Source organism: Pelodiscus sinensis, chromosome 12 (genome assembly GCF_052426305.1).
Source record: "Pelodiscus sinensis isolate ZL-2025 chromosome 12, ASM5242630v1, whole genome shotgun sequence".
Classification (NCBI taxonomy): domain Eukaryota; kingdom Metazoa; phylum Chordata; order Testudines; family Trionychidae; genus Pelodiscus; species Pelodiscus sinensis.
The window spans coordinates 43,373,888-43,391,068 of NC_143063.1; the positions used below are offsets into that span (position 1 = coordinate 43,373,888).

The window sequence follows — 17,181 nt, forward strand, 5'->3', positions numbered from 1 at the left end:
TTACAGGCTAACACGGTTACCCCTCTGAGACTACCTCCCCAGAACATTTATGAAAACAAAACCCAAAGACACACACATGAGTTTTTTTCCTTTACCTCTTGGATTTGTTTTCCCACCACAGGCCCTTCAGTGCTAGATATCATTCTCATTATTATGCCGCTCTTTTCCTCTGCATTGCCTTTCAAAAGGGCGGACATAAAAATAACGAACTGCTCCTTAACAATCTGTTCACTTGAGCCAGGTGACTTCCCAGTCAGGTCAACACAATTCATTCCACTGTAGAGCCGAACGGTCATTTGCGCTGGCAATGCTTCCTGGACATGGGCCTGCCAGAGACAGAAGCGTTAAGGACAGATTTTTAATGAAGAAGAACAAGATATCTATATCCAGCTAAATCAGTCCAGCTACCCTATGCCTAGGTGTACTGAGGAGGGGCAATCAGTTTCTAATATCTAACTTTTTATATATATAGTAGAGTAAAACCCTCATAGAGGATCAAGCCAAGAAAGACAGCATCATATTTGCATATGAAGGCTAATCTCTGTAGAACAAAGACCTGAATGGGCCATTATTATAAAACCAGCTTTCCTTAGGATCAACACCCAATTGACACCAAAAGCTAAGTATGGGACACTTCCAGCCCACTCAATTAGCCTCATTAGCACCAGCACTACAATTGACAAGCACCTCTCTCTCCCCCTCCCACCCAACCTTCTTTTTCTGTTATAAGTTGTGAGGGTCCCCCCTTTTCTCTTCACTCTGCTCATCTGATGACGTAGGTTTTGCCCACGAAAGCTCATGATACTCTCTCTATATTTTTGTTAATCTCTAAGGTACCACGGGACTACTGGTTTTTAAAGTTACTGACTAACATGGCTAACCCTCTGGGACTACTGGAAACTCTGGGGATCCTATGAAGTCATTGATGATGATGTTGATGGGGACCACCTCTTTCAGACGTGATCCTCTATGAAGGTTTTACTCAAATACAGGGTTGGGGAACCTTAGGCTGGGGGCTGGCTGTGGCAACCTGCTTGTTTGGATTTGGCCCCCAAGGCTTAGGTCTCCCCCTGCCAAGCACTGGGGAGCTCACTCTGGCGCTCCAGCCCCCACAGGGTTGGAGCACACAACATCTACTAGCCTGGGCCCCCTGAGCCCTGGTGTGCAATGGGAATGTGAGGAGTGTCTTTCTCCTCCTCAGTCGGGAGTCATGTCATTAAGGGTCTGTTTTATTTTTTTGCTTCTTACTTGTGTGCGGCCGCCGACCCAAAAAAGGTTCCCCACCCCGCTCTAATATATATAAAACGTTAGATATTCTGAAGAGAACTAATTACATTACATTACAAGGCTCTCTTGAGAAGACACAAAATAGCAATGCCTATTTTATCCCTCATCACATCCATTCATTATTATTTGTACGATAGTAACATCTAAAACCTTGGGCTAACGTCGAGTTAAAATACCCAACTTCAGCTACATTAATTGCGTAGCTGAAGTTGAAGTAGCTTAACTCAGCTTCAGACTCTGTCTATCCAGCAGGAAGCTGAAGGAAGAGCTCTCTTCCTTCTACTTCCCTTACTCCTCGTGAAATGAGGGTTACAGAAGTCGGAGTAAAAAAAACCCATTATTTCACAATTATTTTGAAATAATGGACTTGCTGTGTAGATGCGCACTCTTATTTCAAACGTGAGTTATTTTGAAATAAGCATGCAGTGTGGACATAACTGAAGTGTGCTAGGCAGTGTAAAACTGGGAATAACAGTAGCTGTCCCAAACAACCTTAGGACAGATTTTTAAAGGAAGGTAGGTGCTTTTGAAAAAAAAAATCACTCTGGGCAGCTCTCTCTTCATTTTTAGGTGTTAAATACCTTTTAAAAACTGGCCCTCACAATGTAAGAGTAGTTCTACACCCGTTGTAGCATGTGGAGTAAAACATTGCACACTCAGCTAGCATGGGTTTAAAGTAGAGAGGTAAGAGCTTATTGGTTACCAAAAAGGTTACACATGGCTCCCCGTCCAGCGCCCGGGGAGCCGCCCCACACTGCTGCCTCTGTATCCCGCCTGCTGCCATTTTCAGCGGCTACACAGTTAGCAATCTAGACACATTTTAACACCCCTAGTTTAAAGAGCGGTGTAGGTGGTGAGGTGCGGCTTAGGCAAGCAGAGCAGAAGCACACGAAAACCTTAGGGCAGATACCCTACGTGACTCTCTTCAGGCCACATCTGCACTGCTATTACTAGCGGTGAACTGTTCCTCTGATTCCTCCCTCCAATGCCATTCCCCATCACAGGGAACGATTCTGGCAGTGGGGAGAGGCTCTAGCAGAGGAGAGGCCGTAGGGAAAGGCTCCAGGCAGGCAGAGGTGCTGGAACAATTTTTTAACAGCGGGAGTGCGGAGAGCTGTTGAACCCAACTGGCAACCCTGTCTAGAATGGAAACCACTTCAAGCTAGGAGCGCCCTGCTGCTAGAGGCTGCCCCAGCTGCTTCCTCCTGCCAGAGCCTTTCACTATTGCAAGGAGCTAGACCTCTCCTAAATGCCACCCCCAGTGTGAAGGGTAGCTAGGAAAACAGAGGCACTGCTGTTCACAGAGTAAATTAGTGGAAGAGCTGGGAAGATAACTAGATCCCTGCTTGACTGCGGATTTCTGCTTCATATCTGCGAACAGTGGAGTGAGGATACCTGCACAGAACTCTCCCCACACACCCTCTGTCAGGTGGGGAGGCCAGGGCAGGACACACATGGCTGCGTCCTAAATCTCTGCGCAAGAGGGGCCAAGTGCTGGACCTGCCTGGTCCTCCTCCTCCACACAACCCAGTGAACACTGACCTGCAGATCCCCAGTCCCAGGTTCTGCTGCTCCTTACCCCCAATCCCTTCTTTCATGCTGTCTGCCCCTTCCCTACACAACCCTACACCCTCCAAGCTCATCTGTGCTCTCTCCCCATTCCCTCCAGAATTGTTGTGCAGATACAAGTAAAATCCAGATTGCGGATTACGGAGCAGATGAGGAGTTGAGCCTGGCAGATGCAGATGCAGATCCATTTTTGTATCAGCGCAGGGCAGTCTAAAGGTAACTGAGGTCTCTTGGATCCCAGTCCAGTATCCTACTCATTGAACCATGAGCCCCTTTTCACTGAGCCCTTATTTACCTGATCCTGTTATGCAGTGTACATTAAAAAAAAATTAATATGATTTCATTTGACTGCTGTCACACTAAAGTTGTCAAATGCTACAAAAATATTTTTCCTCCTTTTACTTGATTAGAAAATTAATGCAACATTAATCACTGAGTATAATCTATGTTAATTTGCTAAAACAGACAGCCATGGCTTAATCAGGCAAAATTAAATGTTCTCACTTCAGTACAAGGGTGAAGATTAGTGGCAATAAGTTCAGTCAAGAATGATATAACCAAACATGAATCTAATTATACTACCACTTGCCAAGAAATTCTGTAAACAAAAACACACCCATAAATTCTGCGTAAGAGAAATAGTCTCTACATTTTGTTGCTTTTTGCAAAACATATTAATATTGCTGCTAAAATACTTCAGAATCAGACTTGTTCTGTTGGATGCAGTTGAAGAGATACTGAGTACAAATAAATCTCAGTTTTAAGTAATCTTGAACTGTAAGAAAAAAATTATGTCTCCTCCTGCCCCCCAAATATATTTAATATGCAATTAAAATGAAATAACAGTGAAAATTAACTACTCATGAATCTCTATTTCCTCTCTAAAATAAGATTCAATAAATTACATTAGACATATTAAGCATGATAGATCTTGCCTTTAACATTGCTAGGGTCACAGCTTTTCTGGCAGCTTTTCCAGTCTTTACTCCTCCTGATCCATCCAACCTAGCTAAGGTATCAAATACTCCATCGATGTCTGCTTGCTCCTCAGGAAGAAACCTTGACAGGTGGTTCTCATAACAGCCGCTTTCAACATTTCCCATCTTTTCAAAAAAGTGATGGAATCCTATTAGGAAGAAGAAAGGGAAAAAGAAGGATAAAAGCATGGGAAAAACAAGTCAGTGGGGAGAAGAGGGGAGGCCCTCAACACGGAAGAGAAAAAACTCCTCACATATATGTGCAAGTTTTGTAAAAGGGAAAGAGGGAATCATACAACATCGTCATTAGGACTCCGTGAAAAGAGAGACTGACCACAGACAAATGTGAACAGTAAAAATGATTTTAAAAAACCAATATGTGGTGTAAGTTACACAATGAGTCCATCCTTTCTATCAATATAAACATCATTTGAGGGTTATCAAATGGAAAAATCAATATGATTTAATGATTAAATTAGCTTCAACAGAGTTAATGTGAAGCTGTCAGTTGGAATACATCAGTAAAGGCAAGGGAACAAGCTAGTTATGGAATCTTTATGATGGTTTCTGCTATTTCTTTCTGAGGGGGTTATGGACTGAAGCCGGTTCTGCCATTAGTATGTGACGGGGGGAAAAAAAAAAAACATCGGTCATAGGTAGAGTCTCCAAGAAGAACAGATGGTAATTTTCTTCTATAGTCTGACTTCCTAAGTCATTCAAACAACAGCCACGGAAAATGACATGACAGAACTACAGTAAAATTCCAGTGGTCCGGCATCCAGTGGTCCGGCACTCCTGCTAGTCCGGCACCACCTGGAACCCAGAAGTGCTCCAGGCAGCCAGACAATTGGAGCTGCTCTGCCTCGGGCTTCCCGGAGTCAGCCACTGGTCAGTTTCAGCAGCGGCTGACTTGGGGAAGTCTGGGGCAGAGCAGCTGGGGTGCTGCCGGGTTGTCCCGCAGTGCCGAGAGGCGGCGCTACAGGACCAACCCAGCACCCCAGCTGCTCTGCCCCGGGCTCCCGGAGTCAGCCGCTGGTCAGTTTCAGCAGCAGCTGACCTGGGGACATCTCGGGGCAGAGCAGCTACGGTGCTGCTGGGTTGGTCCCGCAGGGCCGCCCTCCCCCTACCCCCACCCCACCCCACCCCAGACCTCTCATAGCCCCCCCTTGTGATAGTCTGGCATATCTGATAATCCGGCACCCCCTGGGTCCTAAAGGTGCCGTATTATTGGAAGTTTACTGTATTATGTTAAACAATGGCCCTGTTCTGTATTCAGTAGACTCTCCAATATTCCCATGAGTCCCCATACTATTTAGGTAGGTAACCTGCTTGACAATATCCTAACCAGAGATGTTAAAAAGCGGTTAATTAGGTAACCATGTAACCGCTGAAGATTTTAGCGGTTACACGCCACTGGCTCTGCAGCATAGGGCTTACAGTGCTGAGCCCGCTCCCCGCGGACAAAGGCTGCTCAGGCATCCTATGCCGGAGAAGCTAGGTACGTTAGCTAGGTAACCGAGGAAAAATTGAGAAGACATACAATAGAAAACTCTCCATGGCTACAACAGAACTGATGAGGTTCCTCCTTATGGTGAGCACAAGAGAGGTAGGACCACACGGAGGGGTCTGTGCAAGAGTTCATATGGGAGAAGCAAAGTGACTCGTGTCCCTAAAAAGATGCTGGTTGGACTGCTGCCTTGGTGCTGGGGTCACTGTGCAGGCACCCCTGCAGAATGAAGGCTTTTCAGAAAACCCAACAAACCCCAAGTCAGCAGCTGTTGGGTCAAGGACCCTTCTCTAAGCACTAAGCAGATCCTCTAGCCTCTCCTGCCTGTGAGTGGCAGGGGTGGCGTGTGCCAGCCCTGTGGGGCTACTGAGCTTGGAAGAGGGTTTCTTGCCCATCACGACCCTTCCCTGCAGATCTCCCTGTGCATAGCCTCATCATTGGGATTCTGAGCAACAGCATTACTCAGCCCTACAGAAGCACTCAAGAGTTTCCAACAGATTTGCCATCCTCTCCCAACACTGCTGTCCTCACACTGAGGCCTCCCCTGGGTGCAGGCTGCATGACTAGGGATCTGAGCGACTAGACGACTACCGGATAAGCACATACTTATTGGGTAGTCGAGTCACTACTTGACTAGTCACTTCCCCCCATCTTGCTGCCTCTGTATGAGTCGCTTCCCCCCACCTTGCTGCCTCTATATGAGTCGCTTCCCCCCACCTTGCTGCCTCCGTATGAGTCGCTTCCCCCCACCTTGCTGCCTCTGTATGAGGCAGCAAGCAGGGGAGTAGGAGCTGATACTGAGGGGAGCCAGCTTAAAAGCTGGTTCCCCCCAACACCATCTCTGTGGGGAGGGGAGACGGGAGGCAGAGGCGCAGCAGGGAAACAGCAGCAGTCCCCACTCACCCCAGGTTCCCCACTCCGCCACTGCCTTTGAAATGGTAGCAAGTGCCCTACTTGAGTCCCCGCTTACTCTGGGATCCCCACTATGCCTCTGCCTTTTAAAAGGTAGAGGCATAGCCGGGATAGCAAGTGCCCCACCTCTTATCGACTAACCGAATGGAAATTCCAATGACTACTCGATTAGCCAATTAATCGAAATTTAACATCCCTATGTATGAACCCAGCTGAGGGTAGCACCCTCCACTGTCCAGCCATCATCTCTGAGTTTCCTGCCGGCTCTTAATAGATTTAAAAATTAAAGGCACAGCGGGGGGGACCTGAAGCAAGCCGGAACAGCTGATTCCCAGTTCACACTGGGTCCCCCTGCTGCACTCCAGTCTTTTTACATTTAGTTGATTAAACTAAATTTAACACCCCTACCTCTCACACTCCAAACTCCTCAGCCCCAACCTGGAGTCCCCTCCTGCAGACCAATCCCTTCATCCCTGGCTCCATCCAGAACCCACCTCTCCCGCCACAGCCCTCAATTCCTACCACAACCCAACTCCCTCCCCCAGCCTGATGAATGTGATGGAAGGAGGGAGAGGGAGAGAGAGAGAGAGAGAGAGAGGGAGGATTGAATAGGCAGGGCTGGCGCCCTGGAGAAAGGGAAGGGCATAGGCATGTCCTCAGGAAAGGGGTACAGCAGGAGGAGGGCAAGGATGTTTGGCTCCCACCCTTCTGTCTTGACTGGTAGCAACACTGCAGGGGGCCTTCCCAGCTGCCTCGACCTGCTCAATGCGGCCGCAGCACCTATGGGGACCCCTCCCACTTTTGCTCCCTGGGCTGAGCAACCATGCACAGAGCAGGGCCCGCGGCCAGCCACTGTCCCACAGCCTCCCCAAACTCCGGCCACAGATGGGGGGAAGGAGGCAGTGCTGTGAGAGGGAGCCATGTGGGGTAGGGAGCACTCCGTGCAGAGGCATTATCTGAAGGTGGGGATGCAGGGGGGAGAGAGAGAGAGAGACAGATCGCCCTTATAGCCCCTTCCTCTAAGCCTGTTCCTCCCAACCCAAGCCACCGGCTCTCAGTGACTAGCTACCCCCTCACAGAGACTCTGCACCCTCCCCCCGCCATTTCCTTCTTAAGTCTTGCAGGGTGGAGGATAGCAACTGCTCCCGCAGGGAGGGATGTTGTGGAGAGCGTAGGTGGTGCGTTGCCAGCACAACCTGTTACTGCTGCAGGGGTCACTGCCCAGAACAGAGTGAACTTTCCTGCCATTGGCTGGTAACACGTATCCGTATGACAAGCGAATCATATCTAAATAATATTTCAGTCCCTGGGTTTATTGAAATAGTCCTGTAGGATCTCTCGGATAATGGCAGAGAAAACTTATGGCCCTTACAATGTGGTGGGGTGAGTCTCCTGCACTCGCTTCTGGTTAAGCAAAACGGCCTCATTACCTAATATTTCTAACCACTGTCCTTTGTGTCTCTTTAATCACTTGGCTAATTGTTTAGAAAACAAACAGAGCCTCTCTAGCAGCCAGAGAAAACTAGCTGTAAAAGATATTTGATCTTTGGTGCTTCACTAGCTTTCTAGAACCTCCCTCCAAATCTCCGTGAAGTTAACACTGCTGTTAAAGAAACTGTTAGGTGTAGAACTGAAAACAAAAGTTGTTTACGGAACACAATTACACAGCCAATGCTAACCTAATCCAGAAGTTTAAGATTGTGTGATTAGAGAGTTAGAAACCCTACTTCTAGTGGACGCGAGCAGGTGAGAAAGGCTCAGAGTGTTATCTGTAAACATCGTTAAAAGTCAATCTCATTGGGCACCCGCAAAGAGCCAACTTCCGTGGATGAAGATCAAAATTCACAGAAGGGCAAAGTCAGCAAAATGCTGCTTGAGAACTTACTAGAGTTTGATGTAGGAATATTTTTGTGTCTTAATGTTGACATTGTGTGTTTTAATGGTTTGAAAGCCGGGACGTTGTGATTCTCGACACTTGTTGTCATTAAAGAGTTATGGCCTCCCGTCCCCCAACACTATACAACTGTAAACATTTGAAATTGATTAAAAAAAAATTAAAAACTGAAAAGTATCACTGAGAGAGCAATATTTTGCCAGTCCTAGAGAAGCACCTTCAAGCTCCTGGCCAATAATTCCTGCCTCCCAGGGACAGGGATATTAACCACCCTCATTCATGCAATAAATTCTCCCTTTCTTATTGGCAACTTAGGGTATTGCTAAGGCATCGGCCACCACAGCAGCCAGGGGCTAACATCTAGGGCCCCCCAACATGAATATTAATGAGCCAATCTCAGTAATATTAATAATTAGTCATAGCTATACACATGCCAACTAATTAAATGAACAGACAGGCTTATGAATACAGGCAGTCCCCGGGTTACGTACAAGATAGGGACTGTAGGTTTGTTCTTAAGTTGAATCTGTATGTAAGTCGGAACTGGCATCCAGATTCAACCGCTGCTGAAACTGACCGCCAGTTCTGACTTACATACAGATTCAACTTAAGAACCCCAAGTCAGCTGCAGCTGAAACTGATCAGCCGCTGATTCCAGGAAGCCCGGGGCAGAGCAACTGTGCCTCGGGCTTCCTGTAGTCAGCGCTGGTCAGTTTCAGCAACAGCTGACTTGGGGACGCCTGGGGCAGAGCAGCTGGGGACCGTCTCCAGCAGACCAGGGGCACCGCGAGCAAACCCGCAGCCGTGGCGGGGTCCCACGCTTCTGAGGCTTTGCTCTGGCAAAGCCTCAGAAGGGGGGGAACACGCCGCTGCTGCGGCTTTGCTCGCGGTGCCCCTGGTCTGCTGGAGACGGTCCCCAGCAGCGTAGGGACACCGGGAGCAGCTTTTCTCGCCCCGGAGTTCGAGGTGGCTGACTGCTGCCTGTGAGCTCCGGGGCAAGAAAGCCCCGTTCGTAAGTGTGGATCCGACGTAAGTCGGATCCGCGTAAGTCGGGGACTGCCTGTATCATAGAATCATAGGACTGGAAGGGACCTTGAGAGGTCATCTAGTCCAGTCCCCTGCAACAATGACAGGAGGACTAAGTATAATCTAGACCAGTGGTGGGCAAACTGCAGCACACAGGCCGTAGGCAGCCCCTCAGGGTAATCTCATTGTGGGACGTGAGACATTTTGTTGACCTTGACCGTCCAGAGATCCCACTCTCCCCTCAGCTCTCAGTGGGCTCTCTCTCCCTGGCCCATGGGAGCTGTGGGAAGCGGCATCTGCAGGCAAAGAGGCAGCACAAACATGTTGGCTGCTGCTTCCCACAGCTCCCATTGGCTGGGACTAAGGATGTTAAGTATTGGGTAATATACTAATCAAATAGTGGATGCATTTTTGGAAGTCCCCAGCTGATCCCAGGCTCCTCCCGGCGCTGCTGCTTTGAAATGCTGCAAGGAGCCTGATGCTGGGCTCCCCGTGGCATTTCAAAGCGGCAGCACCCCATGGAGTACCCAGCTGATCCCAGGCTCCGCACAGCGCTTCCGCTTTGAAAAGCTGTGTGAGCCTGGGATCAGCTGGGGACTCCCCACCTGACCCTGGGCTCCGTGCAGTGCATTTCAAAGCGGCAGCACTGCTTGGAGCCCGGGATCAGCTGTCCGCAGCTGATCCCAGGTTCCAAGTGGCATTTCAAAGCGGCAGCTCCGCACAGAGCTTGGGGTCAGCTGGGGAGTCCCCAGCTGATCCCGGGATCCACGTGGCGCTGCCGCTTTGAAATGCCACGAGGAGCCTGACGCCAAGCTCCCTGCAGCATTCAAAGTGGCAGCGCTGCACGGAACAGCTGATTCCGGGCTGCATGCCGCACTGCCGCTTTGAAGTACCCCCATCTTCTCCCCTTCTTTTGCTGCCTCTATCAGATAAAAGCAGCAAGGGGAAGGAAGTGACTAGTCGACTATCCTGCAACTAGATAACTGTAGCCACTAGGAACTGGGGAGAGGGGAGGTGCCTGAAGATGGTCAATATCAGCAAAATGTCTCATGGCCTGCAATCAGATTACACTGATGGGCTGCATGTAACCCGCAGGCTGCCTACCACAGACCTAGACTATCCCTGCAAAGCGTTTACGTAACTTGCTGTTAAAAATCTCCAATAATGGAGATTCCACAACCTCCCTAAGCAATGTATTACACCCTGCTAGGAAGTTTTTCCTAATGTCCAACCTAAACCTCCCTTGCTGCAGTTTAAACCCATTGCTTCTTGTTCTATCCTCAGAGGCTAGGAAGAACAATTTTTCTCCCTCCTCATGACCCCCTTTTAGGTACCTGAAAACCGCTATCATGTCCCTTCTCAATCTTCTCTTTTCCAAACTAAACAAGCCCAATTCTTTCAGTCTTCCTTCACAGGTCACGTTCTCTAGACCTTTAATCATTCTTGTTGCTCTTCTCTGGACCTTCTCCATTTTCTCCACATCTTTCTTGAAATGTGGTGCCCAGAACTGGACACAATGCTCCAACTGAGGCCTAATCAGCGCAGAGTAGAGCGGAAGAATGACTTCTCGTGTCTTGCTCACGACACACCTGCTAATGTATCCTAGAATCATGTTGGCTTTTTTTACAACAGCATCACACTGTTGACTCATATTTAACTTATGGTCCATTATAACCTCTAGATCCTTTTCTGCAGTACTCCTTCCTAGACAGTCGCTTCCCATTCCGTATGTGGAACACTTTGCATTTGTCTTTATTAAACTTCATCTTGTTTACCTCAGACCATTTCTGCAATTTGTCCAGATCATTTTGAATTATGACCCTGTCCTCCAAAGCAGTTACAACCCCTCCCAGCTTGGTATCATCTGCAAACTCAATAAGCATACTCTCTATGCCGATATCTAAATCTTTGATGAACAGAACTGGTCCCAAAAGAGACACCTGCGGAACCCCATTTGTTATATATACCTTTCCTGCAGGATTGGGAACCGTTAATAACTACGCTCTGAGAATGGTTATCCAGACAGTTATGCACCCACTTTATAGTAGCCCCAACTAAGTTGTATTTGCCTAGTTTATTGATAAGAAGATCATGTGATACCGTATCAAATGCCTTACTAAAGTCTAGGCATACCATGTCTACCGCCTCTCCCCTATCCACAAGACTTGTTATCCTATCAAAGAAAGCTATCAGATTGGTTTGACATGATTTGGTCTTTACAATTCCATGCTGGCTGGTCCCTATCACTTTATCTTCCAAGTATTTGCAGATGATTTCCTTAATTACTTGCCCCATTATCTTTCCTGGCACAGAAGTTAAATTGATTGGTCTGTAGTTTCCTGGGCTGTTTTTATTTCTCTTTTTATAGATGGGCACTATATTTACCCTTTTCAAATCTTCTGGAATCTCTCCTGTCTTCCATGATTTTCCAAAAATGATAGCTAAAAGCTCAGATACCTCCTCTATCAGCTCCTTGAGTATTATAGGATGCATTTCATCAGGCCCTGGTGACTTGCAGACATCTAACTTTTCTAAGTGATTTTTAACTTGTTCTTTTTTTATTTTATCTTCTAAACCTACCCCCTTCCCACTAGCATTCACTATGTTAGGCATTCCTTCATCAGACTTCTTGGTGAAGACCAAAACAAAGAAGTCATTAAACATCTCTGCCATTTCCAAATTTCCTGTTACTGTTTCTTCCTCCTCACTGAGCAATGGGCCTACCCTGTCCTTGGTCTGCCTCTTGCTTCTAATATATTTATAGAATGTCTTCTTGTTTCCCTTTACACCTGTAGCTAGTCTGAGCTCGTTTTGTGCCTTTGCCTTTCTAATCTTGCCCCTGCATTCCTGTATTGTTTGCCTATTCCTTTGTAATTTGTCCTAGTTTCCATTTTTTATGAGACTCCTTGGCTACGTCTAGACTGGCCCCTTCTTCGGAAGAGGCATGCTAATTTCTAACTTTGGAATAGGGAAATCCGCGGGGGATTCAAATATCCCCCGCGGGATTTAAATAAACATTGCCTACTTTCAAGTAGGAATAAGAGATCCTCCGGAAAAGGGCTTTATTCCAGAGGATCGCGCCAGTCTGGACGCTCTTTTCCGGCTTTTTCCCAAGCCGGAAAAAAAGCGGCGGCCATGTTTATTTAAATCCCGCGGGGGATATTTAAATCCCCCGCGGATTTCCCTATTCCAAAGTTAGAAATTAGCATGGCTATTTCGAAGAAGGGGCCAGTCTAGACGTAGCCCTTTTTTATTTTTAGATCATTCAAAATCTCCTGGTTAAGCCAAGCTGTCTTTTGCCATATTTTCTATCTTTCCTACACAGAGGAATAGCTTGTTTTTGGACCCTGAATAATGTCCCTTTGCAAAACTGCTGACTCTCTTCAGTTGTTTTTCCCCTCGGTCTTACCTCCCATGGGACCTTACCTACCAGCTTTCTGAGTTTACCAAAATCTGCCTTCCTGAAATCCATTGTCTCTAATTTGCTGTTCTCCTTTCTACCACACCTTAGAATCATGAACTGTATGATTTCATGATCACTTTCACCCAGGCTGCCTTCCACTTTCAAATTCTTAACCAGTTCCTCCCTATTTGTTAAAATCAAATCTAGAACAGCTTCCCCCCTAACTAAGTGGGAAAGTAACACAGCGGGGCATAGACTAGTTCTTGGTCTGCACTGAAGACAACTTTTTATTTCAGAAGGTTGAAAATAAACAACTCCTCCTCCCTTTTTTCCCCATCTGTCCTTCCTGAGTAAGGTGTACCTTTCTATACCAATATTCTAATCACGTGTATTAGCCCACCAAGTCTCTGTGATGCCAACAATGTCATAGTTGTATTTATTTATTAGCACTTCCAGTTCTTCCTGCTTATTACCCATACTTCTTGCATTTGTATATAAGCATCTAAGCTACTGATTTGATCTTGCTTCCCAGTTCAGCCTTATTCCTCCATTCTCTCTGCTACTATAGCCCACACTCCCTCCCATTTCTGACCCATCTCCAAAGTCCCCATGTTCTTCACTTACCCGTGGGCTTTGGTCACCTGTCCCGTCAAACCTAGTTTAAGAGAGAGGTGCCTCCTTCTGCTGTCGGCTTAGTTCCGGTGCGGCCGGCAGGCAAGATCAGCCACTTCGGCTGCCGCTGCTGAAGCCAACTGCTATACAGGAGTTCAGGGGGCCAGCGCTGCCACGAACAGCCAGCTTCAGCTCCAGCAGTTGCCGTGGCCTGGCAGCCCGTGGTTTGTAGCCCAACACCGGTCCACAGTCCGGCAGATGGGAACTGCTGCAGTAGGGGACGGAGTAGCAAACTGCGCTGGGAGTGCAGATCCCAGCACTGTAGCCTGGTTTACACCAGCACTTTACAGAGCTATAACTTGCTATGCTTGGGTGTGATTTTTCACACCCTGCACCAGAAAGTTGCAGTTGAGTAATGGGCCAGGTCAGATTTAGCCTGAAATGTGGCATCCAGAACTGGACACAATAATCCAGTTGACGCCTAATCAGGGCAGAGTGGAGCGGAAGAATCACTTCTCCTATCTTGCTTACAACACTCTTGTCAACACTCCCACTTTCTTTGCACCAGGATCATGCTGTTGACTCACGTCTTACTTGTGACCCCCTATGACCCTGGACCTGGTTTCGCAGTGCTTGTGCCTGAGAGGTGGGGGGTGGGATGTAGGGTGTAGGGTGTGTGTGAGGGGGATGTAGGGAGGGATGTGTGAGGGGGTGTAGGTATGGGGTGGGATGGGATCTGTCTGTGGGGTGTGAGGGTGCAGTGTGGGGGGGTGTATAGGGGTGCAGTGGGACATGGGGGAGCACAGGGGTAGGATGTGTGTGACGGGGTGTTCAAGTGGGGTGGGATGTGTGCGGGGGTGTGTAGTGGTGGGATGTGGGATGTGTGAGGGGATTGTAGGGGTGGGATGTGTGTGGGTGTGTAGGAGTGGGGTGGGATGTGTGGGGCTGTGGTTGGATGTGTGGGGGGGGTTGTAGGAGTGAGGTGGGGTGGGGGGTGAGGGACCAAGGGGAATGTGTGTGAGGGGGGTGTAGGAATGGGATGTGTGGGTGGGATGTGGGGGGGTGGAGCCGGGGGGGATGTGTGTGAGGGGGGGGGGTGTAGGGCTGAGGTGGGATGTGTGGGTGGGAGGGTTGTAGGGGGATGTGGGGGGGATGTGTGTGGGGGGTGTGGGTGGGAGGGTTGTAGGGGGATGTGGGGGGGGGGATGTGTGGGTGGGAGGGTTGTGGGGGGGGATGTGGGGCCGGGGGGGCTGTGGGGGGAGGGGGGGGACCGAGGGGGGATATGTGTGAGGGGGGTGTGGGTGGGAGGGTTGTAGGGGGGGTGTGGGGGGGAGGGGGGATGTGGGGCCGGGGGGGATGTGTGTGAGGGGGGTGTAGGGCTGGGGTGGGATGTAGGAGTGGGGTGGGAGTGTGTGTGTATGGGGGGTGTGGGGGGAGGGGGGTGGGGACCGGGGAGGGGGGGATATGTGTGAGGGGGGGTGGGAGGGGGGACTGGGGGGGGATGTGTGGGTGGGAGGGTTGTAGGGGGATGTGGGGCCGGGGGGGGGGTGGGGGAGGGGGGGGGGACCGAGGGGGATATGTGCGAGGGGGGTGTGGGTGGGAGGGTTGTAGGGGGATGTGGGGGGGGGATGGGGGAGGGGGGGGGGGGATGTGTGGGTGGGGGGGTGGGGGGGGGGGGTTGGGGGGGACCGGGGGGGGTGTGGGGGAGGGGGGGACCGAGGGGGATATGTGCGAGGGGGGTGTGGGTGGGAGGGTTGTAGGGGGATGTGGGGGGATGCAGGAGGTGGGGGGGATGTGTGGGGGGGAGGGAGAGGGGGGGGGACCGGGGGGGGGGTGTGGGGGAGGGGGGGGGACCGAGGGGGATATGTGCGAGGGGGGTGTGGGTGGGAGGGTTGTAGGGGGATGTGGGGGGATGCAGGAGGGGGGGAGGGGGGATGTGTGTGTGTGGGAGGGGAGGGGGGGGGATGTGGGGGGGGTGTGGGGGAGGGGGGGGCCGAGGGGGGGGAGGGGGGTGTGGGAGGGGGGTGTGGGTGGGAGGGTTGTAGGGGGATGTGGGGGGATGCAGGAGGTGGGGGGGATGTCTCCCCCCAGCGGGTCACTCTCGGCCCGCACTGAATCGCATCGCTCCTGGGCGCGCCCGGCAGAGGGCAGCGAGCAGCCCTGCTCATCGATATTCATGAGAGTCATGAATATTCACCGCGCGCTTTCCAGCTGCGATCCCGTCCTGCTTACTATGCATGGCCACGCCCCCTCGTCGCTCTCCCCAGACCCCTCACCTGGCCGCGGCTGCGCGGAGCCGCTCTCGGTCTCTCCCCGGAGTCTCGCCGCAGCGGCCGCCTCGCTCCCAACCCGAGCGACAGCGAATGACGGCCCCGCCGGGTCAGCGGCGAGCCACGAGGGGGGAGGAGCCGCGGCGTGACGGATGGGCCGCTGCGCCAGTAGGAGGGCGGCTCGCGGTAGGGTCCCCGGCATCAGGTGACAAGGAGCCCGCGGTGTGCGGGCGGGCCTGAGGCGTGACGTCAGGGATGGGCGGGGCTCTACTGCAGGCCTTCACACAAGATGGCCGTTCTGGGCCACGCCCCCTCCTCGGAATTGCCGGCCGCCGCAGTTAGCAGGGGGTGCCTGGTCCACCCCCCCCCCCCGAGTAATGGGCAGCGCCCACGGCCCTCTGCCAGGCCACCCGTGTGTCATATCCCCTGTACTGCCAGGCCAGCATGTGTGTCATATCCACTGTACTGCCGGGCCACCCGTGTGTCATATCCCTATACTGCCGGACCACCCGTGTGTCATAGTCCCTGTACTGCCAGGTCACCCATGTGTCATATCCCCTGTACTGCCAGGCCAGCATGTGTGTCATATCCCTGTACTGCCGGGCCACCCGTGTGTCATAGGCCCTGTACTGCTAGGGCACCCGTGTGTCATATCCCTATACTGCCGGACCACCCGTATGTCATAGTCCCTGTACTGCCGGGTCGTCTGTGTGTCATAGGCCCTGCACTGCTGGGCCACCCGTGTGTCATAGTCCCTGTACTGCCAGGCCACCCGTGTGTCATATCCCTGCACTGCCGGGCCAGCATATGTGTCATAGTCCCTCTACTGCCGGGCCACCCGTGTGTCGTAGGCCCTGTTCTGCCAGGCCAGCATGTGTGTCATATCCCTATACTGCCAAGCCGCCCGTGTGTCATAGGCCCTGTACTGCCAGGCCACCCATGTGTCATATCCCTGTACTGCCAAGCCAGCATGTGTGTCATATCCCCTCTACTGCCAGGCCGCCCGTGTGTCATAGGCCCTGTACTGCCAGGCCACCCATGTGTCATAGGCTCTGTACTGCCAGGCCACCATGTTTGTCATAGTCCTTGTACTGCGGGGTCACCCGTGCGTCATAGTCCCTGTACTGCCAGGCCAGCATGTGTGTCATAGGCCCTGCAGTGCCGGGCCACCTGTGTGTCATATCCCTGCACTGCTGGGCCAGCAAGTGTGTCATAGTCCCTGTACTGTCGGGCCACCCGTGTGTCATAGTCCCTGTACTGCCAGGCCAGCATGTGTGTCATAGGCCCTGCAGTGCCGGGCCACCCGTGTGTTATAATCCCTGTACTGCCGGGCCAGCATGTGTGTCACAGTCCCTCTACTGCCAGGCCACCCGTGTGTCATAGTCCCTCTACTGCCAGGCCACCCGTGTGTTGTAGGCCCGGTACTGCCAGGCCAGCATGTTTGTCATATCCCTATACTGCCGGGCCGCCCGTGTGTCATGGCCCCTGTACTGCCAGGCCACCCATGTATCATATCCCTGTACTGCCAGGCCAGCATGTGTGTCATAGGCCCTGCAGTGCCGGGCCACCTGTGTGTCATATCCCTGCACTTCCGGGCCAGCATGTGTGTCATAGTCCCTGTACTGCTGGGCCACCCGTGTGTCATAGTCACTGTACTGCCAGGCCAGCATGTGTGTCAAAGGCCCTGCAGTGCCAGGCCACCCGTGTGTCATAGTCCCTGTACT

At 51.2% G+C, this 17,181-nt stretch overlaps 1 protein-coding gene across 2 annotated transcripts in view; it reads right to left on the reverse strand.

The window, feature by feature from the left end:
* The window catches only part of MEAK7 (MTOR associated protein MEAK7), a 31,156-nt gene extending 15,536 nt beyond the window's left edge, over positions 1-15,620 (reverse strand). Inside the window, exons 1-3 of one of the 2 annotated variants that reach the window (XM_075939983.2) lie at positions 15,464-15,620; positions 3,792-3,982; positions 96-326 (exon numbers count right to left, since the gene is read on the reverse strand). In XM_075939983.2, coding sequence (XP_075796098.2) covers positions 96-326; positions 3,792-3,959 — 399 coding nt within the window. In that variant the 5' untranslated portion in view covers positions 3,960-3,982; positions 15,464-15,620. Of the gene's footprint in view, positions 1-95; positions 327-3,791; positions 3,983-13,199; positions 13,767-15,463 lie in introns of those variants that run through there. The other variant, XM_025190583.3, reaches the window with a different exon arrangement.
* Between the last annotated feature and the right edge of the window lie 1,561 nt (positions 15,621-17,181).